This window comes from Kwoniella shandongensis, chromosome 5 (genome assembly GCF_008629635.2).
Source record: "Kwoniella shandongensis chromosome 5, complete sequence".
Classification (NCBI taxonomy): Eukaryota; Fungi; Basidiomycota; class Tremellomycetes; order Tremellales; family Cryptococcaceae; genus Kwoniella; species Kwoniella shandongensis.
The window spans coordinates 929,279-955,877 of NC_089291.1; the positions used below are offsets into that span (position 1 = coordinate 929,279).

A 26,599-nucleotide genomic window follows, 5' to 3' on the forward strand; every position below is an offset into this window, starting at 1 on the left:
AATGTGTCTGCACATGACTCCAGTGTCTGTATATGTCCCTGTCACGACCCAGTACAACTGAATGAACGACTCATGTTGTGACACCTCGATTTGGCCGCCGAATAGTTCGACTCATTATCCATCAGGAACCAGTTCGGAGTCGGTCCGGCAACAGCCGTCGTAGGAGATGTCCGATTCGACTGACTAATTGTTCCCACGGTTCTTGTAGCATCATTGGTACTTATATACATGAGCACAAGACTCATACATAGATATTCCTGTGACGAATGTATATTCCTCTGTCTAGTTCACTCTACTGCGGTACCAGTACAGCGATCTGTTAGTCAACCTCAAGTCTCGTACATTCGGTACTTGACTCGTACAATTCGGCACAGGACTTTGTGCTATTCGTAACCCGTATTCCCCGCTAACGCTCGTCGACATACCCGCCTCTGACACCTGGTCATCAGAGTAAGATCAGGCTCACTGTGTACTGGATAAATGTGTGATAACTGGAGACTTTGATGTTGGTGTATGCAAGTCTGGCCCACAGGCTTTGTGCATTGAAGGTTGTGTGTTGAATTGGGGCTGATTGTTGGTTGTTCTGAATGCAAATGTTGAAGGGAATGCTGCCTGTGCAGAACTGTTAGAAAACAGATGAGATCTCATGGGTACATGGGATAGTGCAGAAGACCTCAAATGAGGTAGTATTACAAGGAACTCACTGGTCTGGTTAGGTGTTGTATCAATACAGTACCACAAGAAAAAGGCATTGAGACATTCTCTTTTACCCTGTGTTCAAAACACAACTGGACAGCACACTTATCTGTGAGACATGGATGAATGGAAGGTCACCTCTCAATGACAACAACAACAAGGGAGAGAACATGTCAGACAGGTCTCTGAATCAAGGACTCTTGCTCAAAGCAACTGTTTCCATCTACGTCATTGTATGTTAATGTTGCTTGCTCACTGTTGTGAGTCCATGAGACCACAGTGATGTCAAACTTTGATTATGTCATGTACATTTTATTCATCCAAACCGCAAAGTCTGTCACAAAGACTTGTTGTCTAACTGCTATCCTTTCTTAGCTTGCTCTTGCCTCCTCATCCTCTTCAGCTGTTTGCAGTTCCTCCAAGCCTGTATCGGCTGTCTCACAATATCCTCCTATAATCTAACCAGTTTACCATCACACTTCAATCAATCCATCTGGTTCAAGATGAGCTTGCGTTGCTTGATTGGGATTCCGAGTAAAGTCCTGGTCAAGTGTATACATAATTGAGGAAATGGTAATCATCTATAAGATCTGACTGCACAAATGAAACTGGATGAAAATGCTAAAAGCCAAGGCTGACTTGGTCTATGTGGCCAAAAACATCGTTAAAATTGTAAAATCCAGGTACATCATCCACCTCAGCACAAGGATCATGCAGTGCAACCCTGACATACGTGCAGACAGTATCAGTAGTGATTGAAACACCCAGAAAAGCCCTTGCAGGGCTGGATAGTGTGACTCACGCCATGTCTGAACTGCTTGGAGCTTGCATCAAGGAATAAGAATGATATGGATCCAAGAAGTGACCCCCATCTTCCTTGGTGTGAATGACTACAGCTGTCCTGCTTGTGTTATAAGCAAGCCATGTGCCTATCTCCACAACAAATAGAAGCGGGTCAAAGCACAGTATCAGCGACATTGTATGTGTGTCAAGGCTAGAGGTGTGACTCACGCAAGAGATCTTCTGTGAAGTCTGAAGTCCCATATGTTACAGATGGTAAACCAAACCACCCAAACACAGATGCGGGGTCACCAAGGGATAACTTGTTATCTTCAACTCCTGAGTAGCCACCCATCTGCAGTGCAGCTTTGACCACTGCATTTGGCCACCTGTGTCCAGCATATCAAGGTCAGAACAAAGAGTCAGGCCATCAAAGTGGAAGAGCTACAATCCATCATGAACACTTACCAGTAATCTCCAGAATTGAACAGGAGTGACTTCGTATCATCATATGTGACACTATGTGTCTCATTGTAGAATCTGCATGATTGATTGTCCACCTCCCGTTGGAAAGTGATGTTAGCTGTCTGTGTTGAGGCATCAAACGTGATACGCTCTTTGAGCTGGTTGCTGTGGAAATCCAATTGGGTCAAAGAAAAAAAGGCTGCTGCTATCCAGTCACCAGGCCCGCTAGCTATCATGTTTGAGTTAGTATTGACTTTGTGGTTGCTGTGTATGCACTGCACATAACACTCACTTAGGGAGATATCAGCTCCGACCGGACCTTCAGGACCCATGAGGTCTGGCTGTGATCTTGTTATCATTGCAGGCACTTTGGGTGGTGGAGCACCCCAAACTGTGGTGGTGAGCAATGACAAGGCTAGGGGTAGTGGGTCAGCTGTCACAGCAACAGGAATTACCAAAATAAATGCTAGTGGGCCTATGGCTGATGCCATAGCTTGAAAGGATTTGACTCACTGAACAAAGTAGCGACCTTGCTGAACATGATCAATGGGAAATAAATTCATAACTAGAACATCAGGATAAACAAGAGGTCAGATAATGTTGTCCTTTTCTACGTCAAGTGACCTGTTTCACAACATTGAACAATACTCATTCCTTTGTAGTCATCTGTTACACTTTCCTTTCATGTTAGGGTCAGGGGAAAGTCCCTCAGGATGGCCTGGAACATGTATGAAAGTGAGGTCCTTCCCTTGAAAAGTTATCCCCTACCAGGCAAAGGAGGTCATATGCCATCCTTTGACTTCATATGTTCATACGTTTAAAAGATGCCAAATGTCATGTATACTGATGGTGTTTCTTGATACTATGTGTAGATACATATATATGTATGATGCTCCCTATCTGGATACAAATGATACCCACACCAAGTCAGAGCTTGTCATCTGTCAATTGGCTTCACAGTCCAGCCTACCTAACAGCAAGCTTCTACAATGCCTTTCATCTTTGACCAGCCAAATTCCTCACCTCAGGAACAAACCCCCACCAATGAGCCTGGCCATGATGTGAGGAAGCTCATACAGCTCATCAAGTACCCACAACCAGGATCATTCATGCTTGCTGCTCATAGAGGCTACAGATATGGTGGTGTACCTGAGAATGTGAGTCTTTGTCAGCCCCTACTACTTACAATCAGAACATTGGAACTGATATACTTGGGTTAGAGCAAAGCTGCTTTGCGTAAAGCTGCAGAGGCAGGATTTGTCTGTGTGGAGATTGATATCAGGTTGACAGCTGACAAGGTCCCAGGTAGGTTATCACTTGATTGCAGGCTTTGAGCTTGATGTTGGAAGTGATGATCTGAATGAGAAGCTGATATGATGTCGTACAGTGCTCTTCAGGGACACACATCTGGGAAGGGTGACAAATATTGCAGAGCACATGGCCAGAACTGGTCAGTATGAAGATGTCCTAATCAGCACAGAAAAGTGTCAGAATGAATAGAACTGATTAAGACAATTGTGCGTGGTGATTCCAGATATTTGGTCACCGTTCACTGGCAAGGGGTACAATCCAAAGCTGTCTGATACCCCTTGGCATGGTGTTATGGAACATCTCAAGGTGAAGGAAGAACATGGTCACATTGTGTGAGGTTCATTCCATTCACCTTGATCCTACAGAGGAAAGAGTGTCCGGTTGAAAATGATGCTAATGGGTGCTACAGAGAGGAGGGTGTTCTGACTTATGAAGCCATGTGAGTGTTACATATGACTGGACTGTGGCTCTGGCTTTTTCCTTGACTGACAATGACTGTAGGTTGGACTTTATCAAAGAAGAAGGTCTGAACTTGGTGCTGTTCCTGGACATGTGAGTGAACTAACACCTCCCCACACATGGAGGTTATGTCACCAAGTACTGTGGGAGGTCTGATGAAATGCCCAATCACCTCACAGTAAGGACAAAGCTGCCCTGCCAATCATGTATGAGATCACCAAGACCCGCACCAGTGCTTCCGGTGTTCCAGCAATAGGTGAACCATCCCTCTAACCCTCCCAGTACACTGCTAATTTGCCTTAAAACAGAATGGGCAGTATGGAAGTTGCCAATCTCCATGTATTCTTCTCCTGAAGATCTTGAGAAGGAGGAATGGTGGCAGGATGCTATGGTACATGGGAAACCTGCTTATATCCCTGTTTTCAGACCTGCCTCAGCAGCCAAGTTGAAGAATGGTAAGTACCCTCATGCCATCTAAGACCAATATTTCTTTTTGACATATCTTCAGACAATGATCTCTTGATTATGTCAAAAGTTGTGGGAGTGTAGGAAATAGCTGACATTCTAGATGCAACCCCTTATCAGCACTTGAGACTTGCAAAGCATGGGCACACAGACCTTACACACTTGGTCTAGAAATTGGATGTAGAAATCCCAATGGACCACTGAGGGATATGTTAGACTGGGCAGTATCACCTGAATGTCCAATCAATTCAATTGGGTTCTACTCCACCCAAGGTGATCTGTGGGAATGGGACGGGAAGGAGATCATGTCAGTCAGATGAGAGTTCAGATTTCAGCCTTGGCAGTGGACTGATATGTGTGATTGGTCAGGTATGATACAGGTGATTTTGAAATACCTTGGAAATTGGAGGAACAAGAATCCAAATTCATCTTCACCTACAAGTGAGTCATTTGGACATGGTGATCATACTGATCTGCTGACATTTTGGAACGGAAGTGATGTGCCAAAGAAATGTGATGATTGTCTTTTGGACGGTGAATCACCTGATGGGCATGATCATAGACACAAGCTGGGTAGGTCACTTTCCTACACTTGACTAGATACTATGCAACCTAGGTGCCTTAGCTGATCACTCATCACTCTTATCTTGTCCCACAAGTAGAGCTTTACAAGTCTCTTGGCTACACCTGGACTACTGGTGAGTTCACTTAGTGCAGCAATTGCTTGATTGCCCAGTCAAAGCTGATATGGAATTGTTCAAATGACAAAGCGGACAATGGTGAAGAGCTGAGGGCAAAGGGGATCATCTCTATGTGATTGTAGCATGCCATTATGGAAAAGTGGGAAGGAAAGAACAGAGTGAACAATCATGTGTGATGCATGCAATGAAATCCAATTGTTATGGTGCAAGTTGTTTTCTCGATTGTTATCGTGAGGGACCAAATAAACTTGCCCCTCAATCGTCCTCCACCTGACAATCGATATTTTCACGGAATTCGACTTTGCCGTCGTCGTGACGGTGATGCACTCGCTCGTAAAGCTATACATCACATCTCTGGATTGATATCCATATTTCTCCACTTGATACGTATAACAACACTGAAATCGACTGTTAAAAATGAGTTTCTTATTCGGCGGTAACAGTGCGTAGACAGCCTTCACCTTCCCTTGTTTGCTCCCAGTCGATACCCCTACGAAACTCCTTCCGCCGGTAAATTATGAGCTAATGTTGTATTGGTTCAACCACAGACCGATCGGTTGAGGGGTCCGTGGATCCTGCAAAGGTCGAGATGGCAATGGCTGAGCTCGGTACGTTGTCTCGTGTCTGCACCATCAGTGACACGAAGAACGATCGATTTCGCTGACTTGCGACCTTATTCGTAGATATGATCACTGATGTTTTGTATGTCTTGTCTTCCATCATCTGTAACAACCCATCCTACCAAACCATTTCGTCCGAAATCGGTAGCGGACTGCGTGAGATCAAGCTTCACATTGCTCCAGAACTGACATATTTCTCTCCACTCTAGCAACCGACTCGTCACTTCTTGTCACACCAAATGTATTTCCTCCACACCTAACAACCACCGATATGTCGAGGGAGAGCTGTTGAAGGGAGAGAGCGTGTGTATTGACAGATGCACTGCTAAGTTCTTCGAGGTGAGTTTGATTGTTTGATAGCTGTATGAATCATTCGGATTGGGCAATGCGGAGGCAGGTGACGGGAGGGCTAGGAGTCGAGCTGCGTCTTGGTGAGACGCGGATGTGAAGGCGGAGCGGTCGAGGGTAGCCTTAGTGCGGAGATAGGATGGGATGTAGATTGGACAGCGAATCGAGGCAATCGGTTGACGTTGGAATCGCTCTCACACTGGCCGAAGTTGAAAAGCTGGACAAGGCGAGATGCACATGGAAGGGAACTGCTGCCTGGTCTGCCCGCAACTGCATGCCGGTTCGTGAGAGGAAGATGGGGCGAGGCGGATGTGGAAAGGGAAGGAGGGAGCAATGTTACGACGGTTCAACGAGATCGACCGCACTCAAAGACAACGCGCTGATACCATTCTCCTCCCATCCTGCAGGTCAACAAGAAGGTCGGAGAGAGGATGTCAGCGATGGGCAACGCTGCTCAAAGTACCGGTACTTTCGGCAGATAATCTGTAGCACAATCACAATGCACAATGTAAACCGCTCCTCATACTGGAGACTGTGTTATGATCAATCCATAATGATCATCAATCACGACCGCTCCTCAACTAAAATCTGGTTCAACGGTGCATGGGTCTAGCCTACGCCTAGATGTCCTTCAGAAGGTTTTATCCTCGCTTCGTCGTTCTTGATCAGAGGTTCTTTCGCCTCTCCATGTCCGGGTATGGTACCGTCCACCTCTCTTGCTGCAGCTTGTTCTTCTTCATGCTCTGATTCTTCGTCTTCCCCTTCGCTTTCGTCGTCGTCGTCATCGTCTGAAGGGGAGTGCCACCATGTTGGACGGTGTTGTGGTGGAGGAAGGTTGATGATGTCCGGGTCGAAGAGCTGCAGCAGAATGTCAGCATGTGCTACTGTCTAATGGGAGATGTTATATAGCGGCTGATCCATCATGACGGGCGATGAAAGGCAAGGCGGAGGTCGCTGCAGCTTGAGAATGTAGGAAGACACTCCAAAAACAAGCTCACCTCGATATACTGCTCATCCGCATACCGATGTTTGCTACCCGCATGAGCCCGATACTGACACCACCTCCATCAGCATGTGATTTTGATTCTTATAAATCTATCACTCACCTCCACAAGAGCACTAGCAAAGTTCCACCCCTGCATCACTCTCAGAGCGCCTACTACACATCCTGTCTGATGGACTCCGATCCTGCGTCCGAGTTCGTCAGCTGATGAGATTACCACGACTGAGACGGTCGACGGCTCACGGGTCAATGATAAGTAAAGGATGAGATCTGGTGTCCAAGATGTATGACTCGAGAGCGGTCTTGACGAGCTCGTCTCGGACTGGCTTCCAATCTGTCCCAGGCGGTCTCCATAATGTCAATCCGAGGTGTATCTGTGAGGGGACGAACAGTCAACGAGAGATACGAACTAGGTCTACAAAAACAGAAGGGGGGGTCAAGCTGAGTATGGGAAGGAGATCAAGTATAAGAGGACTTACAAAGTCAACTCCGGTCGACCGGGTGAATTGTAGTAACGGTTTGATGGGATGTTCCGAAGTAAGAGAGACGATTGTCTTGAGATTCAGCGTGGCAAGATAGGATATCTATCGAATCAGGCATCTTCACATCAGTCCCCCTGTCCGTTGCGCCCTGGGACGTCGTTAGTGACAGTCAGGTACTCACCTGTGCTGGAGTAGGGGAGGCACATCGGAATACACCCGGTTCGACGATTGAGAAGAGATTCGGCACCTGGATGAGTGATGGACCGGGTAATTTCGACGACATGTCGTTCGGTAAGCGAAGCTGAGCAGCAGCTGGCGGTCACACCTGTGAAGGCTATGAAAAATGACTCAGCATCTCGGCGTCTAGCAGGTCGTTCCTGGTGGTGTCGCCAACAAGATCCCATATACAACATTCTGATGATACCCCGCTGTCGAGAATGGAATGAACACAGCTGCACCTCCTCCACCTTGGTCATCTGCCACTTGAGGGGAGGAATTAGTATTCCCGGTTGTCAATCCCACGTGGTAGGAATGTGCATGCTGCTGATCTCAGGTTACATAATATGTCTCACCTCACTTCGCGCGTCAATTAGCACTAACGCACTAACGCACTAACGTTTACGCGTCCGAGAGTGAGTTTCAGGGTCCAAAGCTGCCAGAGTTGTTTTCATCCGTGTGCTGTCGGATGAAACAAAGAGGGAAGATGGGATGGTCCATGCGTGTGTATACTTTTTTGTATACAGTAGTGGAGACAACAGCAGTGGAGAGAAAAGGTCTGGAACCTATTTCTGCTTACTCTTCACTCACTCACCGAGACCGTCCGATCCCATCACATCACTCTTTCTCACACAGCTGATCATCCTCATCAGCAAATAACGATAACAATAACAACAACAATAATAACACGCTCTTTTCCATACCAGACCACTTTTCCAAGCCTATCCAGCCTTCACTCAACAACACATCCCCCACTTTGACATTCCTTTCCATCCTTCCTTCTTTCAATCATCAATTCGATTCAACACCCACCACCGCTCGTCCCTCCTAGCACCCTTCCAAGGTACACCCAATAGATCAGTACACCGCTCCGCTCCGACCTTCATCCCTTGCAGTTTGAACGACAGTCGATCTCATCTTCCACGAGACAACCTGCTACTATCGACAACAACTCCTTCTCAAGGTTGGTTCACCACCTCGTCTCTTTTTCAGGATCATCACATGCTACCTCGCATCCACACCATCCTATAAGAAGCCTGACTGACCACTCTACTTCACCTTCCTTTCACCCTTTCGTCTTTTAGCCTCAACGCAGCTTTCTCTCTTTCGCCATGCATTTCTCCTCCGCCCTTCTTCTTCTGCCCCTGGTTCTGGCTCACGGTCCCGTCCCACCTGCTTCACGACGACAACACGCCCGAGCCGTCGTCGACGCTAATCGTATACACCAATTCCCTGGGAGAGCAGGCGCCGCTATCGACAATGGTACTCTCGCTTCTATCTCTGCGGAAGAAGCGAGTCAGTCGACAGCAGCTACTACCTCTGCTGTCACCAGCAGTACAGCCAGTGCTGTTGATAGTTCAACGACGCCTAGTACTGCAGCGGTCTCAACGACTATTTCGTCAGCTGTGATCTCCAACACGGACACTGTGGGTTCCTGTCCTTGTATCGTCAGGCTGTAACAACAAACTAACGGAGGCTGCGTAGTCGACTGCGGCCTCGTCAATAGCTTCAGACAATGCCCTCACTTCGAGCACTACCTCGACCTTGGGTGAGCTTCGTGCACTCTGAACCTGTAGCTTTGACTAACGTCTCGTTCTTCCAGACCTCACGACATCCACCACTCTCGTCGCTGTGCCTACTTCTACAACGCCTACAACGACTGAACAAGCTCCAGCGACCATCTCGGTTACCTCTACGTCTGCTTTGGGCACATCGACTACCCCTCGATCGACCATCGTCCTCGTCACCACACCGGCCAAAAGCACCACCGCCAAAGCCACGGCCACCGCTGCATCCAGCAACTCGTCCTCCAAATCTTCTGGTCTCAGCAAGCCCGCTCTCATCGCAATCATCGTCGTTGCGGTCGTTGTTGGTCTTGGTGCGATTGGATGGACTGCGTTCAGGAAGTGGAAGTTGAAGCCCAGTAACCGATTCGACTCGCGTATGAAGCCTATTGACTTCTCCCCTCGTAACGACAACATGGGCGATGACTTGTGAGTGCTCTCGTGATCGAGAATAATGAGTACCAAAAATGTTCACTAACCTCATACTGTCATGCAGCTTCGAGAAAACTCTCCAGCGAACCGCATCGAACTCGTCTGCAAGTCGACAAAGACAGGAGCTTGTCGCTCAACTCGATGATGGTCACCAGGTTCCCGGTGTTCCCGAGCACGACTTCACTGCCGGAGCTGTTGGCGCAGGTGTCGGTGCTGGCGTTGGAGCAGGTTACGGAATGTACAACCAGGATGGTGGTTATCCCCATGCCGATCAATACGAATACGATCAAGCGTACCAACATCCCCAACAAGGCCAGTATGACCAACACCAGACTTACGACCAACACGCCTACCCTCCTCAAGCGCATGCGTACGGAGATTACCCCGCACAAGACCAGCAACCTATGGCTGAGGGTTATGCCGACTTGCAACGAGGACCTAGTATCGGAAGCGGTAGCGGTCACGGTCATGCGCAGCAGGCTGTCTTTCCCGGAGAACTGAGTTTCCCTAGTGCCGACCAATATGGCGGTCTCGGTCGACCTACTGGTGGAGCGGATGGACCGTGAGTTGGAACGATGATGCCAATTGGCTGAGCCGTTGACTGACATTGCTTGCGAATGTAGATATGCCCAAGCCGCTCAATACAGAGGTTACTAAGCCCTAATCTCTTCCATCCGACCTGAAGTCCTCTTACCGCGTACCCGATCTATCTTTCAAATTCACACTTTTCGACTCGCTGGACGAGCCTTCGTCACACTCATCTGTTTAACTCTTAGTCATCTTCGATTAGTGCGATCACATATTGCTCGTATATTCTATCTGTAGTTGTGGATATGAGGTCCGGGCGAGGAGTTGCCATTCTGCGATGCTGGGAGGTTGGAGGGGAGGTGAGAGAGGAGGCACAATCTGTACTATTGTATCATGCATAATCTGATTAATATTCGCTGTGCACGCCCATCTCACTAAAGTATGATGTACGCGGTCATTGACGACTACTATGCTCATGCATGACATTGAACAATTGCGATCGCACCCAAAATTGGACGATTGGAAAAGTGGAGGACGTCCAAAACAAGTCGCGTGTATGCTTGGTGCAATGTGCAATGTTGCAATGTCGACAAGTCTGTCAAAATCGTCTTACCTACAATGAACTTCGCCCAGTGAATAAACCTCAAAGATACATTTCTCTGTCGTAGGTCTGTTTGGAAGCTGTCTCAAAAGTCTGCAAGTCCGCCCGCCAGACAGAGGAGCGAAGAACCAAGATGGCTACGGCTAAAATCCGCTCTGCAACTGCTGTGAGTCTTCCACACTCTTGGCCTCATCAAGAAGACGTTCTCGTAAACAAAGAGGAAGTCACGAAGCATAAGTGTAGATCACTCAGACTCCGATCATCCTACACAGGCTTCGACATCGACGCTCGCCCCTGACCTACCTAGACATTTCGATCTATCTGATGGAAGATCGTATGTCCCCCTTCCTCTTTCTTTTTGTATCATCTCATGCAACAATCCTTGTATCACACCCGTTCGTCAACGAGCGCTGTCATATTTTTACTCGAGGCCAAAGCTCACATATCGATTACGTATCTCTGTGGATATGCAGGTACACCCTTTCGCTCGTTTGTGCCGATCAACTATCGTTCCAAAGTCGGGATGTGATATTCCATCTCTTCAATTCCAACATGTCCCATCTGTACGTGCATGGCCTCCGTTACGGACCCAGAGCCGATACTGTCTTTCATGTGCTAAATGATCGTTTGTCCAATCAAATCAGCCAAGCCACCTCTTCTTTCCCATATACCGAATCATCAAAGAGGGAAGAACTGTTCGAACCGACTACTCGATACTTGCTCCTCCTATCCTCGCAAGGGGACGAAACGATCAACTCGAGCTTGAACCCCAGTACCAGTGGAAGTTCGAGTCGGAGTGGTAGCTCGGAGGAAAAAGTGATTATGCCAGGAGCGTTACCCTCTACGACCACCAAGTCGGAGTCTGTAAGCAAAAGTACGAGCACCGGCAAGGGCAAGGGCAGGAGCAAAACCAAGGGCGAGGGCAAGGGAAAGGGCAAATCCGACCTTCCAGAGATAGATTTCGATTTGGACCAGTTACTTGGTTTCTCATCATTCCGATTCGATACGGAGGAGACACTCTCTACACGAGATGCAGAGGTGGTATATTGGTGAGTGGAGTCATCTCCTCACGCCTCACAAGTGTGAGCCACGTAACGAGGGATAAGGTGACCGTAAATTGACCATGGACGATTGGAACAGCTACGAAGTACAATTATCGCCCAAAGCACGAGGTTTGGGTTTGGGCAAGCTGTTGATAGACCACTTGGAAGAAGTAGGAAAGAGGAGGGAGATGGATAAAGTCATGTTGACTTGTCTAAAGAGTGAGTTGGGCGCTTTGTGCGAAAAGGTTATCGTCGTTCGCTGGAGCCGGAGCTGTAGCTGGACTGAGATCTGTGGGGCAAAAGCCATCCTTCATCAGGAGGACGGGGGAATAGTAGCTCATGACTCGTACTTCGTCTATGACACAGGTAATACCACCGCGTTGAACTTTTACACCAAACACGGGTAAGTCATATCCCCGAGTTCCCTCCCACTTGCCCTGCTCCTTCTCTTGATCACTCACCCTCCAGAGTCCAGGAAGGAAGGATGAAACAGCTGACAATGAGACACGCCGCATCGCAGATATACTCCCGACGAGATCGATCCAACGAGAATGGCAGAGGACGAAGAGTATGACTCGGAGTCTGAAGAAGACGGCGGTACTGACGAGGAGGATTCAGAGGTGGACTACGTGATTCTGAGTAAAGATCTGAGAGGGAAGAGACGGACAGTATAGTTAGTGCAAATGTAGCATGGAATAATTACAACATGTTCATATTGGTATACAATCGCCTCGGTTCATCATATGCTGATCACGAGCTGCCCATTACATCGAAAGGACCGCGTACCCGCCTTCAGTCGGCCATCAACCCCTTGTCCGTGCCCGCTCGAAGCAGTATGTCCACCAGACTTGAGCCGGTCTCCACTCTTGTTGTCTCGACACTTGGTCTGCCATTCCTCTCCAGCCATTCTGGCAATTGTCCCCATACCTAAAAGAGTCGTACGGTATCAGCTTGTGATAGAACGGGAACGGAACTACTACTCACCTTATCCCAAACTTCTTCACCTGGCTCACCGCCCCATACCGTTTCGCTGAAAGTCCAATCCCTCTTCTTCACTTTTCGCCCCTTCTTCTCCCGAACCTTCCTAACCCTCGTAACTGATCCTCGGTCTTCCTGACCTAATCGATGTAACCACCCTTCACCCACTTGTGCGAGTGCATGTGCGTGCGCTCCGACCATAGGCGATGAAGCAGTTTCTGTCCCACCCGGTCTGAGAGCAAAGAACGACGAGACGTCTTCGTTCTTCCGTCTTCTAGCTGAAGCTGAAGCGGTAGCGGTTGATGGCGAATGTATATGAGGTGGAGGATGTTCCAAATCTATACCGGTCGGATTCGAGTATTTGATCTTTTTCGTCGGAGTTCCAACTTCTACCTCTTCCTCTTCTTCCTCTTCTTCTTCCCCTAATTCCCCAACAGATGTATATCCAGCTTTCCTAGTTGAGGGATGTGGTATCTTCGCTGAAGCCTGTCTCGTCATACTTTGTCGGAGAGGACTAGCAGTGACAGGATCATGTGCTTGACGCGGCGTAGTCCGGACCAGAGAAGAAATATCGATACCGGACGAATACTTGTATTTCTTTCGAGGGGTAGTGAATGGACTAGCAGATACAGGGGGCGGGTTAGGCGTAGGCGTCACATCTTCATGAATATTGCCGTGGGGTGTGGTCGGGTCGACTGCCAAAGAAGCACCACCACCACCGCCAGAGCCTGAGCCAGCCGCCGAGATAGAGGTGGAGGTTGATGTCGATTCGACAACATCTTCACGTTTTGACGGTGAGACGGAAGGAGAAGTACTACCCCCCTGCGGGACTCGTTTTGTCCGCTTCGATGGCGAGGGGGATTGGCGCGGTAATGCACTTGTCGTTTCTAGTAACTTGCGACATCGGGTGAGAGCAGAACGGAAATGGGCGGGCGAGACGGAGGATGCTTTTTGGGCAGAAGAGAGGGGAAGATCTTTCGATTGTATCCTGCGTACCGACAAAGATGCTCAGTATATTCTCACACACAATACGCAGATTCCGCCAGGAAGCACGAAGGACCCTGGTCGTCCGTCTAAACCGAATGAGCAGGAAGACAAGGTGATAGCAGTACAAAGTATAATGGGTGAGAAAGTGTACAGACGTCGAAACCCAATCCTCGTGCTCGCACTTTGCACTCGCACAACGGCCACACTCACCTCTCACATCCCAACAATGCAGCTACGCCAACCAGCGCTGCCCTTTCTTCAGATTTCAGATCGTTCCCCTTTCCAGGAGCTGTCAGATGTCGAAGTGTCGAGAGGATCTGTGCAGAGATTGGGAGAGCAGGGTGAGTCGCCGAGGGGAAGAGTGGGACGAGTTCTTGAGTGGACATGGGGGATCGATATCCTCTCGAACAAGTCGGAGCGAGCTAGGCGATAAGGGTTTTCAATGAGTCAAAGAAGATGATTGTGATCCTAATTCAAGCTGAAACCTTGGTCTAGGTGCTGGATGCTTCGTGAGATATCGCGAACTTGATGGTGATTGGGAGATTAGAAGCGAAAGTACAAAATCAAGTTGTCTCGTCGCCTTAAGTCAACTTGACTTCATCGCTCGCGCTCGCGACTATGATTGAATTCCGACGGAAACCGTGCTCGCCTCTAGTGGCAATGACCGTGGCTATCTCCACGTTAAAGAACGACCAGAAAGTTGAGTTCTCAGATATATCTGCATCATCGAGTGCATTCAGGTCTCGCCTTACTTCACAGGCATATCTGTACAATCTACATATAAAATCATCTCACGTTATAGACACTGTTCACTTTCACCTTCCTCGGATCAATCAACGATATAAGGGGTTTTGGAACAAGACTAGGATAGAAGTATTCACAAAGATCTACTTTGAACACGAAATGGGAGCTGGCACCTGGCCAAATAAGAGAAGAGAGCAAATTAGAGAGAATGTGATGTATGGTAACGACTGTCAAAATGTCCACTTGTTTCTTGTCCCTCTGGGGCCGCTTCTACTTCTCTAGTCAGACTTTCGTCTCAACATCAACCTAGCCTTCATAGCTTCGGCTCTCTTCTCCCTCTCTTCCTGCTCGGTCTCGCCCTCAAACAAAACGACCTCGCCCTCCTCCTCGTCCGACTCTTGCTCGAGACCATCACGACCAACCACAGTTTGGGGTGCAGGAGTACACGTGATCATCGGGATAGAGAGGGTAGGACTTGCCGTCGTCATGGATCGGATGCTGTCAGTTGGCGAAGCGGGAGAAGTAAAGTTTCGTCGAGAAGGGGTAGTGGATCGTGGGGGAGGAGTCACCGCGACTGAAAGGTTAAATCGACCTTCGGTAGGAGTGCACATCCCGTTAGACCAGGGGAAAGACCCCTTGGTCGGGGAAGGGACACTTCCCGTTTCTGAGATGAAAGCGACGCGGTCTTTAGGAGAGGTCACCTTGAATGCTGGTTGGATCCTGGCGTTGGCTCTGACGATCGCTTCGAACGAGGGCACTTCGCCGAGAGACAATGGTGGCATCGACTTGGGTCTCGTTCCGGAAAGACGGCCGCTGGTCCTCTCGCGGAGGAATGGCGCAAGACGGGGTTCCTTCTCCTTCGCGACGACGGTGGGACTGGGTGGAGTAGATGGACGACGGTTGAGAATAGAGGCAAGAACGATACGGGGGTCACGTCGAGGACTCTCGTCGGTAGGAGTCTTGATCACTTCGACTGACTCCTGACTGTCCGTTCGGTAGACCGTGTTGATCCTGGGTCGAGTCTGCTCTTGCCGGGGAGAGACGGCGCCAGCTGAAGCACCGCGACGATGAGGCTTGGACATCTTGGCTTGGATCTGGGCGAGACTCGGCAACCTCATCGTGTGTCGCGAAGGGTTAGCTTGAGATCGTGGTCGTTCAGCAGCAGGACTTTCCCCAGCGGACATCGCAGGTGACCCAACGTCCGACTTGGTTCGGGAGTGCTTCTTAACCGCTACAGAAGCCTGCTTGGCCTTGGCAGAAAACTCGGAAGCTGACAGTCGAGGGACGAACTCTGGAGGCGGTCGACTCTGGTCGAGGGTGGAGAACGTCGAGTTTGTGGGCGAGGGCTCGACAGAGCGAGTGAAGAGCGGGAAACGCCTAGCTTGAATCGATGCAAGACTTGGTCGTTCAGACTTGACAGGTGATCTCGAACCAGCAATCGACGCGGCGAGCGGAGAATTGGGAGGAAGAACAAAGTTGTAGGACGGGGAGAGAGGAGGACTTTGGGGCAAAGAAGCAACAGATGGGGAGGGCGAGCCTGGAAGACGAGTATGTATCAGCACGAGCCAAGGCATGCTTGGGTCAGTGCACTCACTCTTGTCTTTGACTCGTCGTTCCTTTGCGTGCTCCACAACGTCCCAGAGAGGTCTCGCCCTCGGTGGAGTGACAATCTTCTCACGCTTCTGACTCCATGGTCCCACCTCTGCCCAAGCAGCCTCACGTTGATACTCGGTCGGCCAAGAGCTAGCAGAGTCTGCAAACATTTCGGGTGGCGTTGGCATCTGACCCGCTATCAAGTTGAATGATGGAGAATTGGGGTCGGGTTGAAGCGCCGCCTCGGCGACAGAGAAGGCAAGGAGACGAAGATGGGTGGGGTCGGGAGAAGAAGGGCAGTAAGGTGACTGCATGGAAGGTCGCGAGAGGAAGATTGAGTGAGCCATTTTAGTCTGTTCGAGTCCTGCTCGGTATATTGGTAAGGTTGAGTGATGAAGACAACGACAAGGTTACCAGAACCTATTTGAGGGGAAAGTGTTGGGAGAAACGAGAATCGAGTTCTTGTGTCTTAAAAGCGTTGGATGCAAACCCTTTGTGACGTCTAAGGATCGACTCGGGACGAGGTTGACCAAAGATGAAAGGAATGAACGGAGAAAGGGGATGAAAAGACGACTAGGCGACGGTTGTGTCAGCGATGTCTGTTCACTCTGTTTCTTTCTATGTGCGAGCGATCCGGCGCGGTAGCAAGCAAAGAGAATGGAAATGATTATAGAGTGGGTGTGATGAATCAGACGAGGAGTGATGGACTTGAGTCGCATCCACAGTCAAGATATAAAGTGAAGAGGACAAAAGAATTGGATGAAGTGGTGATCGCGTCAACAGACTCGGTGAAAGGGAGCTGGCCGACATGCACGGGGTTGTCAAGGGAAGGACGATGTGAAACGCCGATGAAAGTAACACATAGACAGCTCTGCTTTGATCACCAACCCCCTCTCCGGTCCGTGCGCCTCTGCTTCTTCGCAGGTCCGCAGGCGTGCACCGCTCTAGAAGGGAGATCCAAGCCACCGAATGGAATACACAACTCACCTGATGGACGAAGAACCTCAAAACGGACGCCTGGTCCTTTAACGATCGAAGAGTTGAGAGTCGCACAGCAACTAGGTTCGTAACGATACCAATATCCTTTGTCTATTGTCGACAAAATCCTTATATCAAAGTTGTCGAGCAAAGAGTAAAGGGAGTGGAGCCGATCGCGTATGTGTCAATCAACAAAGAGTGAGACAGATTGATGATCGACGTAACGGGATTCGAGTTGAGAAGGGTACGAAAGCGATAGATTGTGAGACTTGTTGCGGGCCGGACCGAATGACTTTGGTCGTTGTTTGACGTTGTTTCGGTGTATTCTGTTTCACACAAATCTCGTCTGACCTAAGACTGTGAGAGTATCGGTTGGCAAAAAGGTAAGGTAGTGTCGTTGGACGTGGACGTGAGCTTGTCGTTATTGGACGTGGACGTTGAAACGTGTTGTTGCTTGTGGCTTGTGTGTGTGTGTAGAATGATGATTTGACCGTGTCGATAGTTGGGGTGGCTGATGAAGATGATGCGATAGTGTTTTACGAGCAAGAGACCTAGAAAGCTATGTATATATGGAGACCAAAAAGAGTGTGTGTGTATTGTCAAGAAAGCTACCTACGCGCAAGAGGTTGATTTGTGTGAGTTGGGGCAAACGAAGGAGTTCGGTGAACCAGTCTACCGAAGATGCTAAAGGATGAGTGAGGGGGAGAGAAAAGAATGAAGAAAGAGATGGGCGATGAATGCACAATATGTATAAGGTGAAGAGATGGAATGTCCCTTGCGCAAATGCTAATAATCAGTCAGACACGAAACACCTCGTCTACTACTACTGACTACTACTACTCTATCATGGAATGAGATGAACAGGTTGTTGGTTAACCTTTTGGATGGACCGGGAATCACTAAAGAGGATGTCGCACGAAAAGCAAGCGCCACGGGTATGTGCTGTATGTACGTATGTACGTACTTACCCTGATACAAATGTTACATAACTTTTGTTCTCTCTTTCTCTCTTCCCCGCTTGGCTTTTGTCACAGGAAAATGCAAAAATAGCGCGTCTTTTGATCTTGGTACTTTGGTATAATGGATGAGACGTGCCTTGTTTGATGGCAGGTTTGTTTGAAGGAACGGGGGAGGCTCGTAGGGACTTTGGCTTTCATCATTTCGTCACAAAGACAATAGCAGTGACCGTCATCACCGTACGGGCAAGCATTCCTGAACCGAGAGAATGGCAGCGGAGACATACATGGGAGAAAGAGGCATGCATTTGATCGTGGATTGTGGCTTCAAACCAAAACGCGCCACCAGTTCACTTCACCGTTGACAAACAGGCCGTCAAAGGCTTGTGTGGAAGAGGTCAAAGTTGGACTTGCAGAATCATGCAAGAAGATCGATGGTGACAACACACTACCACCATGTCTGTCTACCTCTTCTTGTGCACATTCAACCCTTGCATGAAATCGCGTTTAAGTGGTGAATAGGTCCATGATACCAGGGAAAAGGAACAGGTCTGCACAGGGTGAAACGCGACTTTTGCTTTTCGGGATCTGCAGGGAAACAGATTAAGGGTCACGTGACAGGTTCCAGCCCCGAAAGCATCAGAGCAGGACCATATAAGTAAATATCGGAGGGAACGAGTGAATTGTGCGAGGCAAAAGTGGAGGTGGAGGTGGATCCGCATAAATCACTCAAATTCCACAACATTGACATTAGTCGTCTAGTCCATGCACTAAGTTGGTGTCCCCCCTTGTAATGTATTGATGGGCCCAACTCCGTTCAATTTTCAGTTTCTTTCTGATCACAACCAAGAGCTGTAGACAAAGGGTGAAAGCTGACCATAATCGAATCGGAATTTATCGAGGAATATCGCTATTTACCACGAACCAGTCGCCACCTGCTCTACTTCCTCGAAAGCTGAGCAAGATGGAGCTGTCCACACTCCCCACCTCCCTCCCCACCATCACGCTTCTCATTGAGAACATGCATTGTACCTCATGCTGCGAAGCTATCAACTATCTTCTCTCTCACTTCCCTTCTGTGAAAGGAGTGACCACCTCACTGCTCCTCCGAACCGTCACGTTTACTGTCGATACTTCAGAATCTACGTCGACATCACCCACGACCGTCAGGAAGGTATTGAAAGATGTCACGGAGACTTTGACGAATGAAGGAGGATTCGTAGTTGTGGCCGAGTCGGCGAATGGAAATGGGACTGTGTTGCCTTCTACAAATGAAAGGAGGTTCAGAAGAACAGGCAGCGGCGCAAAGAACGACAACTATGACGAGCAGGAAGGATGGCTCAGTAAGCTTGCTTTGTTATCCAAGCGAGGTCGGGAGAAGCAAATGTTGAGAAATAGGAGGAAAAAGCACTTGGAGCATTGTGAGGAGTGCAAGGAACAACTACGACAGCAAACCTTACAACCGAATGGACAGCATGTAGCGCCGACCTCTCTTTCGTCGGACGAAGCACCGCTAGATTCACCCTCTCATTCGCCAATCTCCGGAGCTAATCCAATGACTCAAAATAGCTTCTCACCTATCATTTCGGACGATGCTATAGTCAAGACAACCTTGTCTATCGAGGGCATGACTTGTGCTTCATGTACTTCGTCCATCACTTCTGCTTTGAAATCCGAACCCACCGTTATCGAGATCAACATCAACCTACTCAGCTCTTCTGGTATGATTCGACATCAAGCTTCACTCTCCCCTTCAGACCTAGTCAGCCTCGTAGAAGATGTGGGCTTCGACGTTCAGGTGATCAGCTCAATACCCGAAACAAGCGTCCCAAATACCGCGAAAGTCGGTGGATTATACAAATCCGTCTTCTCCATTGGAGGCATGACCTGTGCGTCGTGCTCGAACTCGATCACAACGGTTCTACAAGATGTCAAAGGTGTAGAAAATGTGCATGTTGACTTGCTAGGTAATCGCGCAACGATCATACACAATTCTGACATCACGACCGATGAAATCAAAACCACTATCGAAGATGCGGGGTTCGATGCCGATTTGTCGTTGACAGAACCCGTCAAGGCAACCCAAACAGTAACCGATCAACCCAAATCACGAACTGTTCAAATCCTTGTCGAGGGTCTATTCTGTAACGAATGCGTCAAGAAGATCAACGATCATCTTTCCACGCTTCCTCTCATCTCGTACAAGGCTATCTCATTGCACTCACCGGTCATCACGGTCGAATACGTTCCTCATCAGCCTCTCACTATCCGTCAGATATTGGTGTCCTTATCTGATCTTGCAGAGGAGTTTGATTCTGAGGTGGTGAAGACACAAAGCCTGAACGAGAGAAGTCAGAAAATCCAAAAGAAGGAGGTACGGATCCTCGCTTCCCATTGTCTGGTAGCAATTATCTTCGCTATTCCAACCTTTGTCATGTGAGTGGCTTGCGTTTCCACAAGCACCACACTCGAATGGTGCAAACAAGAACTAATATGCTGATATTTGATGTTTCTCAGTGCCATCGTTGGGATGATTCTAGTTCGAGGAAGCAGTTCGTTAAAAATGAGCTTGATGCGTCCAGTATGGGGCGCTGCCAATCTCGGCACGATCATACTCTGGCCTTTGGCTACTGTTGTTCAATTCGGTGTCGGAAGGTGAGTGATCAGACTCCAGCTGCTCGGACCAGATGTAGGATTTTCGGTACAAGCTGACAACTCGTGTTTGACTCAACTACAGGTTGTTCTACGAACGGGCTTTTGCGTCAATGTGGCCGCATCTGAGGGCCTTACTCCCCTCGTTCTTGCGTCGGAAAAGTACTCGACGTATCGCACCTCGGCCCTTGACATGGCGAACGCTGTTCAGCTTTGGCAGTATGGGTGAGTGTCCCCTCATCGGCCTCACTGTCAATACTGATACTTGGCTTGCTCAGATCTCCTCGTCGTGCTCTCCACAACGGTCAGCTACTTTGCCTCCATCGCCATGCTCATCCTCGATGTCCAAAACCAGCCTGACAAAGAGAGTGTCGGCACGTATTTCGACAGCTGTGTATTCCTTATCATGTTCATTTTGGTCGGACGATCGCTCGAGGCGTATGCCAAGTCAAAGACTACAGATGCAGTCAGCCTCTTGGGAACGCTCAGACCCGATACGGCATTGTTGCTTGGTGAGAGGGAAAATACCGATATCAGTCGGGTCGTGTCGATGTCTTCTGCCTGGACGGACATGGATTCAGACGACGTCAAAGGTCAGACTGAGACCCCGACCACGACTCAACGACCTGTTCGTCCTGTCCCCGTATCTCATCTTGAGATCGGTGATACGATCCTCATCCAACCTGGTTCACTCCCTCCTACAGACGGTACGATTCTTACTGGCGAAACGACATTCGACGAATCGTCCTTAACGGGCGAATCCAAACCCATCCATAAATCGTCAGGCGATCTCATCTTCACCGGAACAGTTAACAAAACTTCTGCTATTACCGTTCGAGTCGATCGCCTCGCTGGCGATACGATGTTGGAGAAGATAATCTCCGCCGTATCCGATGCTAGTTCTCGTAAAGCCCCCTTGGAGAAACTTGCCGAACGACTGACAGGTGTCTTTGTACCCATCATCGTCTATCTCTCTCTCGTCGTCTTGGCGGTTTGGTTGCCCCTCTCATTGACAGGTGTGGTAGATACGAGAGGGAAAGGCGGAGGAGCGGTATTCTTCGCTTTGGAATTCGCTATAGCGACTCTTGTGGTGGCTTGTCCTTGTGGGATCGGATTGGCAGTACCTTGTGCCAATGCCGTAGGAAATGGGATCGCGGCCAAAGCGGGGATATTGGCAAGTGGAGGAGGGGAAGCGTTTTTGGCTGCGACAAAGGTCGATAGAGTCGTCTTTGATAAGACGGGAACGTTGACGGAGGGCAAATCGCTCGTCACGGACGCACTGTGGATATCCACTTCGGCGTCGGTGTCGGACGGAGACGTTGAGTTGGTGAAGCGAGGGGTGGAAGAGGTGGAGAGGGGAAGTACACATCCGTTAGCTGTTGGACTAATCGAACATCTCGAAAAACGACCGCGAGATTCGGAAGATGTATCGATGGAGATTGTGACGAGCACGGAGGTGGCAGGGAGAGGACTGAAAGCGCAAGTCAAAATAGGAGAGAGAGCGCTGAATCTGCTCATTGGCAATGTGGCGTTAATGGAGTATCATAACGTCGAGCTCGACATCACGGCCAAAGACGCTGTGACCAAATGGTCTGCAGAAGCCAAGTCAGTCATCCTAGTAGCGAGTCGTGTCGTCGCTCCCAAGGCGGAACAACAACAATCAACCTCTTCCTCGACAGCAGAAGTAGATATGGATGCGGCTTATACCCTCAAGGCACTATTCTCCCTCTCTGATCCACCACGACCAACTTCCGCAGCCCTCATCGCCTCACTCCGAGAACGAGGGATGAAAGTCTCTATGCTCTCAGGCGATAATGAGACGACAGCAAAAGCTGTAGGGAAGATGATAGGACTCGATGGAGAAGGAGAAGTGAGAGGTGGGGTGGGACCGGAGGGGAAGGCGGAGGTGATCAGGGTGTTTCAGGGGGATGAGGGGAAGAAAGAGGTGGTCATGTTCGTAGGTGGTAAGTGATACTTTTTCACGAAGATTCGACTATCGACGATCAATGTTTGAGTGGTCGAAGCTAATGTAGCGATTGATACGATTAGATGGACTAAACGATTCGGTCGCTCTTGCTGCCGCCGACGTATCAGTAGCTATGGGTCATGGGTCACAAGCCACTCTAGCCAGTGCGGGTAAGTGCGACCCCATATAAGTCCTACATCACAAGCCGACTGACGTCCTACACAACGCAGACTTCATCCTCCTCTCATCATCCCTCCCCACCCTCCTTACGTTACTCGCAATCTCCAAAAAGGTGATCAACAGACAACGACTCAACCTCCTCTGGGCATTACTGTTCAACGTGATCTGTCTACCGTTCGCAGCGGGAGTATTCTACGCGGCTGGTGGGAAAGGAATAAGATTATCGCCTGTTTGGAGCGCTGTGTTGATGGCTTTGAGTAGTGTAAGTGTGGTGATGAGTAGTTTGGCAATGCGCTGGGGATTGTAGAGATGTCATAGCGATGCATGCAAAGTCTCGTAGATGTATCCTTGGCGTGGAGTGGATTGGAAGTAGAGTTGCATGACAAGTACAGCCCAGATACTGCATGTAATAGCTACATCGTCTATGTATAGCTCCACCCAAATAGCTCAGCACGCGCTCGCTACGAGAGCAGCTTCGAATTGAGACGTCGTAATTCCTGTGGCGTAAATCGTAATATGACAGATAAGACTCTGACGAGATTAGGTCTCATCTCCTTGTGTTCCAAGAATTGAAGGATGACATTTCGGAGATACTACAAGGTGGGATCGAGGACAGGATGATCAGCGATTCTTCATGTTGGTCGTAACTCAGCCACATGTATGGCGAATATAGAGGAACAAGAGGCTTGGATCGGACAGGCGGGGAGAGGACGAGAAGAAGAATAGTCATTACTCACCTCGAGATTGACCTCTTCCTCATCTTGATCTTTATTACTCGGCGCCGGGCTGTCTTTCCCACTCCCACTTCCTGGTACGGGAGTGACCACCCCGCCTCTTGTACTCGTACTTTCTATACTCTTCCGCCTTCCTCCGTCTATGATCGGACTATCCAAACTCGGACTCGCCACAGCGGATCGACTAGGCGTTTGTCCTCCCGCCGATCCTGTAGCAACGGTCACTCCAGACGAAGAGGACCAATATCCTACACCGGGATTACGTTGTTTTTCCATCAATTGGACGGACGATTGGACTTTACGTAGCTCTTCTCGCAGGGTCTTGTTGAGTGATCGGAGGTGGGTGATGGACGATTTCGATTCGTCAAGTTGTGTTTGAAGGTTCGTCATTTGGATCTGAACAGATGCAACTTCGTCTTTTGCAACGCGCTGCGATGCCGAGTAAAAAGCCATCGAGATCAGTCAAGCCACATCTCCCAGTACGTAGATGACCAACGACCATCACTCACCTCCGCTTCGACAGCTACTGCCGCGTCTGCCTTACCCTCTTCAATCCTCGTTCTCATCTTGACCAACTCCCTCTCCAACCCTTTCACCTTCTCTTCCTCCTGTTCTATCCTCCTTTCACGCTCTTTCAGCCCTCTCAGACTATCCGCATATTCGATTTCCTTCTCCTGTACCTCCCTTCGTAGTTTTTCCAGCTCTCTCACTCGCTCTTGAAGCTTGCTCGCCCATTCTTCTTCGGACTCATTCCGCTCTGCTTCCAACGATCGGATCTTGGATCGAAGATCAGAGAGTTTCGCTTCCGATCTCGCTTCGGATTCAGCTAACAATCGTTGAACTTCTGTCGAAGACGAAGCACCAGCATTACCGGCATTACCAAAGCTTGATCTTCTCGATGGAGATGGGGAAACTTCGGATCCGCCAAGACCGAACCCAAGTGATAGTCGCCCTCGACCGTTCAGACTTTGATCACGGACCGAATCTTCCAACAACGCACATCGCTCGTTCGCCTCGCGTAATTGGAACTCCAGCTCTTTCGTTCGAGTCTGCATAGCTTCCATCTCGGCTCGAGCTAATTCAGCTTCGGCCTGCTTGGATTGGAGAGCTTCAAAGTTGTGTTGTTTGCTGACGTTGAGCTCTTTGACGATCGCTTCGAGTCCATTCACTTTGGTCGCTCTCGCAGACAGTTCCTTCGCGTGGGTGGCCTAAGTAGTCAATGCCTGTTGTCAGCTTCCCTGGTCCATTACGGAAACGACTCAAACAATGCCAAAACACACCTTTGTCGTAATCATCTCCAATTCCCAAGCCGCCTTCTTCGATTGCAAATCCTTTTCATATCTTTCTTTCACTCCAGCCAACTCCCTCTCGAAGCCCTTCCTGAGATTATTCACCTCCCTCTCCCTCTCCGCCTTGACCCGTTCCACCTCCTCGCTGGCTCTGCTCCGTTCCGCTCTTTCCTCCGCACGATCTTTCTCGATCTCCTCTCGTTCCTTCTCCACTTTGACCAGCTTCAATCGCACAGTCTTGAGCAACGAGATGGCTTTCGTTCGTTTTTCTTCTTCCTCTTTAGCGTGTGTCTGTGCTTTTGTGAGATCGGTTCGGAGTAGTGTGAGTGCCGAAGCGTCGGTTGTAGCAGTGGAAGCTTTAGATTGAGCTTCGGCAAGATCTGCACGGAGCTTGGTGATGAGGTCGGCTTGGGAAGATCCCTCCAATCGATGGGTATCACGCAGTTCTTCCATTCGAGAGTCTTGCACTAGCGTCAGGTAGGAAGGATCAGCTTCCATAGGCAATCACTTTGCGAGATAATACTCACACGTCAACTTATTCTGCAGTCGTTTCATCTCCTCTGTGATCATGTCTACTTTGCCATTCATCATCATGACCCATCCCTCTAGCGCTTCGTGATCGGCCACTCCACCTTCCAGAGGTGTAAGCTCCTTGAGCACCTTGTTGGCATTGTGTGTCTGAGTGAGTAACGTGGTGAATCGTTGCGAGAGGTCTGAGAAGCACGGTGACATTAGCTTAATCTTGCAACACACCTAAGAAGTTCGGCACCCACCCTCATAACGTCGCTCCATGTCCAGCATTTTCTGAGATTCGGCCTCTGCAGATTGTCCATTCTCCTTCCCTTCTGCTTCTTTCTCCGAAGCACCCATACTAGGCTCCCCACTCTCCTCTGTGGTGATGACTGCATCTGATAACGGTTCCGTGGCAACACCTTTTACACCCAACCCAACCGCTTCGCCCTCCCCCTTCTCATCGGTACCTGGGGTAGCTTGTTGAAGCGCTGATTGTGGAGGTTCTTCGTTGACTGAAGGTTGCAAAGAAGGTGATGCGCCGAGAGGATCGAGGAATGTCTTGGGCGGCGGCAGCGTATCCTTGTCCGCTGCAGCGACTGTAGGCGATGGTGGTAAAGGATATGTCGCTGGATCGTTTGGATCAGGAGGTGGTAGATGTAATGGAGATAGAGGACGCGGTATCAGTCTACTTGAGGGAATTTGGGATGGCGATCGAGGTTGAGGTGTAGCTGACATTGACGACGGATCAGATCCCAACGCGAACGAATTTGTGTGAAGTAACTTGGGGTTCGGCGAGGAAGGTCGTGAAGAAGAAGGACCCGCAGTGATATCCTTCAATTCCTGTTGTGGTGTTGTTGGAGACGTAGTCGTACTTGGCTTTGTCAAGTCTACTGAACTTCGACCGAAATGGAAACTCTTCCTCAGACCTGAAAGAGCGTTCTCGGCAAGATGACTTGGAGAAGTGACATATGCTCCTACTCCTCCAGCTGCGTTACCTCCCGCAGTCGCAGTCGATTTCGTAGGTGAAGTTTCGGTATTGATCTTAATCGACGACAGAGTGGAAGCGGACGGAGCGGACTTTTCCAACGTAGGACTTGTTATTGGAGATGAAGAGGAGGCATTGTTCGTTGATTTGCCCACATTAGGCGAGAGGGGACGTGAGGAAGATGGGTCTTTCGGCGATGATTGGGGATTGGCGTTGACGTTGAGAGCACGAGCTTGGAGTGAAGAACCAGTAGCTTCGAGCGTGTTGACAGCCGCTTTCAGTCGGTCTTGTAGAGAGACCCCGAACATGGCGTACCTAGAGGATTGACC

General features: G+C 49.3%; 9 protein-coding genes across 9 annotated transcripts; 5 read left to right on the forward strand and 4 right to left on the reverse strand.

Moving 5' to 3' along the window:
• Nucleotides 1-2,930: 2,930 nt before the first annotated feature.
• CI109_103025 (uncharacterized protein) lies at nucleotides 2,931-4,993 on the forward strand (the record flags this gene model as incomplete). The annotated part of the gene is made up of 13 exons (XM_032001410.1): nucleotides 2,931-3,098; nucleotides 3,162-3,246; nucleotides 3,329-3,391; nucleotides 3,476-3,584; nucleotides 3,662-3,691; nucleotides 3,754-3,804; nucleotides 3,891-3,967; nucleotides 4,020-4,166; nucleotides 4,297-4,483; nucleotides 4,546-4,617; nucleotides 4,673-4,749; nucleotides 4,839-4,874; nucleotides 4,947-4,993. The coding sequence occupies 13 exons, from the start codon at nucleotides 2,931-2,933 to the stop codon at nucleotides 4,991-4,993; spliced, it is 1,149 nt and encodes a 382-aa protein (XP_031864300.1).
• A 301-nt stretch (nucleotides 4,994-5,294) lies between these two features.
• CI109_103026 (mitochondrial import inner membrane translocase subunit TIM10) lies at nucleotides 5,295-6,327 on the forward strand (the record flags this gene model as incomplete). Its single annotated transcript, XM_032001411.1, has 5 exons — nucleotides 5,295-5,319; nucleotides 5,426-5,485; nucleotides 5,561-5,579; nucleotides 5,707-5,836; nucleotides 6,253-6,327. 5 exons carry the CDS (start codon nucleotides 5,295-5,297, stop codon nucleotides 6,325-6,327), a joined length of 309 nt encoding a protein of 102 aa, XP_031864301.1.
• A 127-nt stretch (nucleotides 6,328-6,454) lies between these two features.
• CI109_103027 (uncharacterized protein) lies at nucleotides 6,455-7,613 on the reverse strand (the record flags this gene model as incomplete). Its single annotated transcript, XM_032001412.1, has 6 exons — nucleotides 6,455-6,703; nucleotides 6,844-6,897; nucleotides 6,952-7,033; nucleotides 7,092-7,222; nucleotides 7,328-7,432; nucleotides 7,512-7,613. The coding sequence occupies 6 exons, from the start codon at nucleotides 7,611-7,613 to the stop codon at nucleotides 6,455-6,457; spliced, it is 723 nt and encodes a 240-aa protein (XP_031864302.1).
• Nucleotides 7,614-8,658: 1,045 nt separating this feature from the next.
• Nucleotides 8,659-10,200, forward strand: CI109_103028 (uncharacterized protein; the record flags this gene model as incomplete). The annotated part of the gene is made up of 5 exons (XM_032001413.1): nucleotides 8,659-8,973; nucleotides 9,032-9,095; nucleotides 9,150-9,540; nucleotides 9,608-10,105; nucleotides 10,167-10,200. 5 exons carry the CDS (start codon nucleotides 8,659-8,661, stop codon nucleotides 10,198-10,200), a joined length of 1,302 nt encoding a protein of 433 aa, XP_031864303.1.
• Nucleotides 10,201-10,805: 605 nt separating this feature from the next.
• Nucleotides 10,806-12,389, forward strand: CI109_103029 (uncharacterized protein; the record flags this gene model as incomplete). The annotated part of the gene is made up of 7 exons (XM_032001414.2): nucleotides 10,806-10,838; nucleotides 10,945-11,006; nucleotides 11,146-11,235; nucleotides 11,317-11,721; nucleotides 11,813-11,934; nucleotides 12,082-12,118; nucleotides 12,236-12,389. 7 exons carry the CDS (start codon nucleotides 10,806-10,808, stop codon nucleotides 12,387-12,389), a joined length of 903 nt encoding a protein of 300 aa, XP_031864304.2.
• Nucleotides 12,390-12,507: 118 nt separating this feature from the next.
• Nucleotides 12,508-14,066, reverse strand: CI109_103030 (uncharacterized protein; the record flags this gene model as incomplete). The annotated part of the gene is made up of 3 exons (XM_032001415.1): nucleotides 12,508-12,642; nucleotides 12,700-13,681; nucleotides 13,891-14,066. The coding sequence occupies 3 exons, from the start codon at nucleotides 14,064-14,066 to the stop codon at nucleotides 12,508-12,510; spliced, it is 1,293 nt and encodes a 430-aa protein (XP_031864305.1).
• A 636-nt stretch (nucleotides 14,067-14,702) lies between these two features.
• CI109_103031 (uncharacterized protein) lies at nucleotides 14,703-16,364 on the reverse strand (the record flags this gene model as incomplete). Its single annotated transcript, XM_032001416.1, has 2 exons — nucleotides 14,703-15,961; nucleotides 16,019-16,364. 2 exons carry the CDS (start codon nucleotides 16,362-16,364, stop codon nucleotides 14,703-14,705), a joined length of 1,605 nt encoding a protein of 534 aa, XP_031864306.1.
• A 2,551-nt stretch (nucleotides 16,365-18,915) lies between these two features.
• CI109_103032 (uncharacterized protein) lies at nucleotides 18,916-23,056 on the forward strand (the record flags this gene model as incomplete). Its single annotated transcript, XM_032001417.1, has 6 exons — nucleotides 18,916-20,387; nucleotides 20,469-20,606; nucleotides 20,689-20,828; nucleotides 20,882-22,567; nucleotides 22,653-22,739; nucleotides 22,800-23,056. 6 exons carry the CDS (start codon nucleotides 18,916-18,918, stop codon nucleotides 23,054-23,056), a joined length of 3,780 nt encoding a protein of 1,259 aa, XP_031864307.1.
• A 154-nt stretch (nucleotides 23,057-23,210) lies between these two features.
• On the reverse strand, nucleotides 23,211-26,578 carry CI109_103033 (uncharacterized protein; the record flags this gene model as incomplete). Its single annotated transcript, XM_032001418.1, has 6 exons — nucleotides 23,211-23,342; nucleotides 23,487-23,912; nucleotides 23,993-24,691; nucleotides 24,764-25,239; nucleotides 25,300-25,485; nucleotides 25,546-26,578. The coding sequence occupies 6 exons, from the start codon at nucleotides 26,576-26,578 to the stop codon at nucleotides 23,211-23,213; spliced, it is 2,952 nt and encodes a 983-aa protein (XP_031864308.1).
• Between the last annotated feature and the right edge of the window lie 21 nt (nucleotides 26,579-26,599).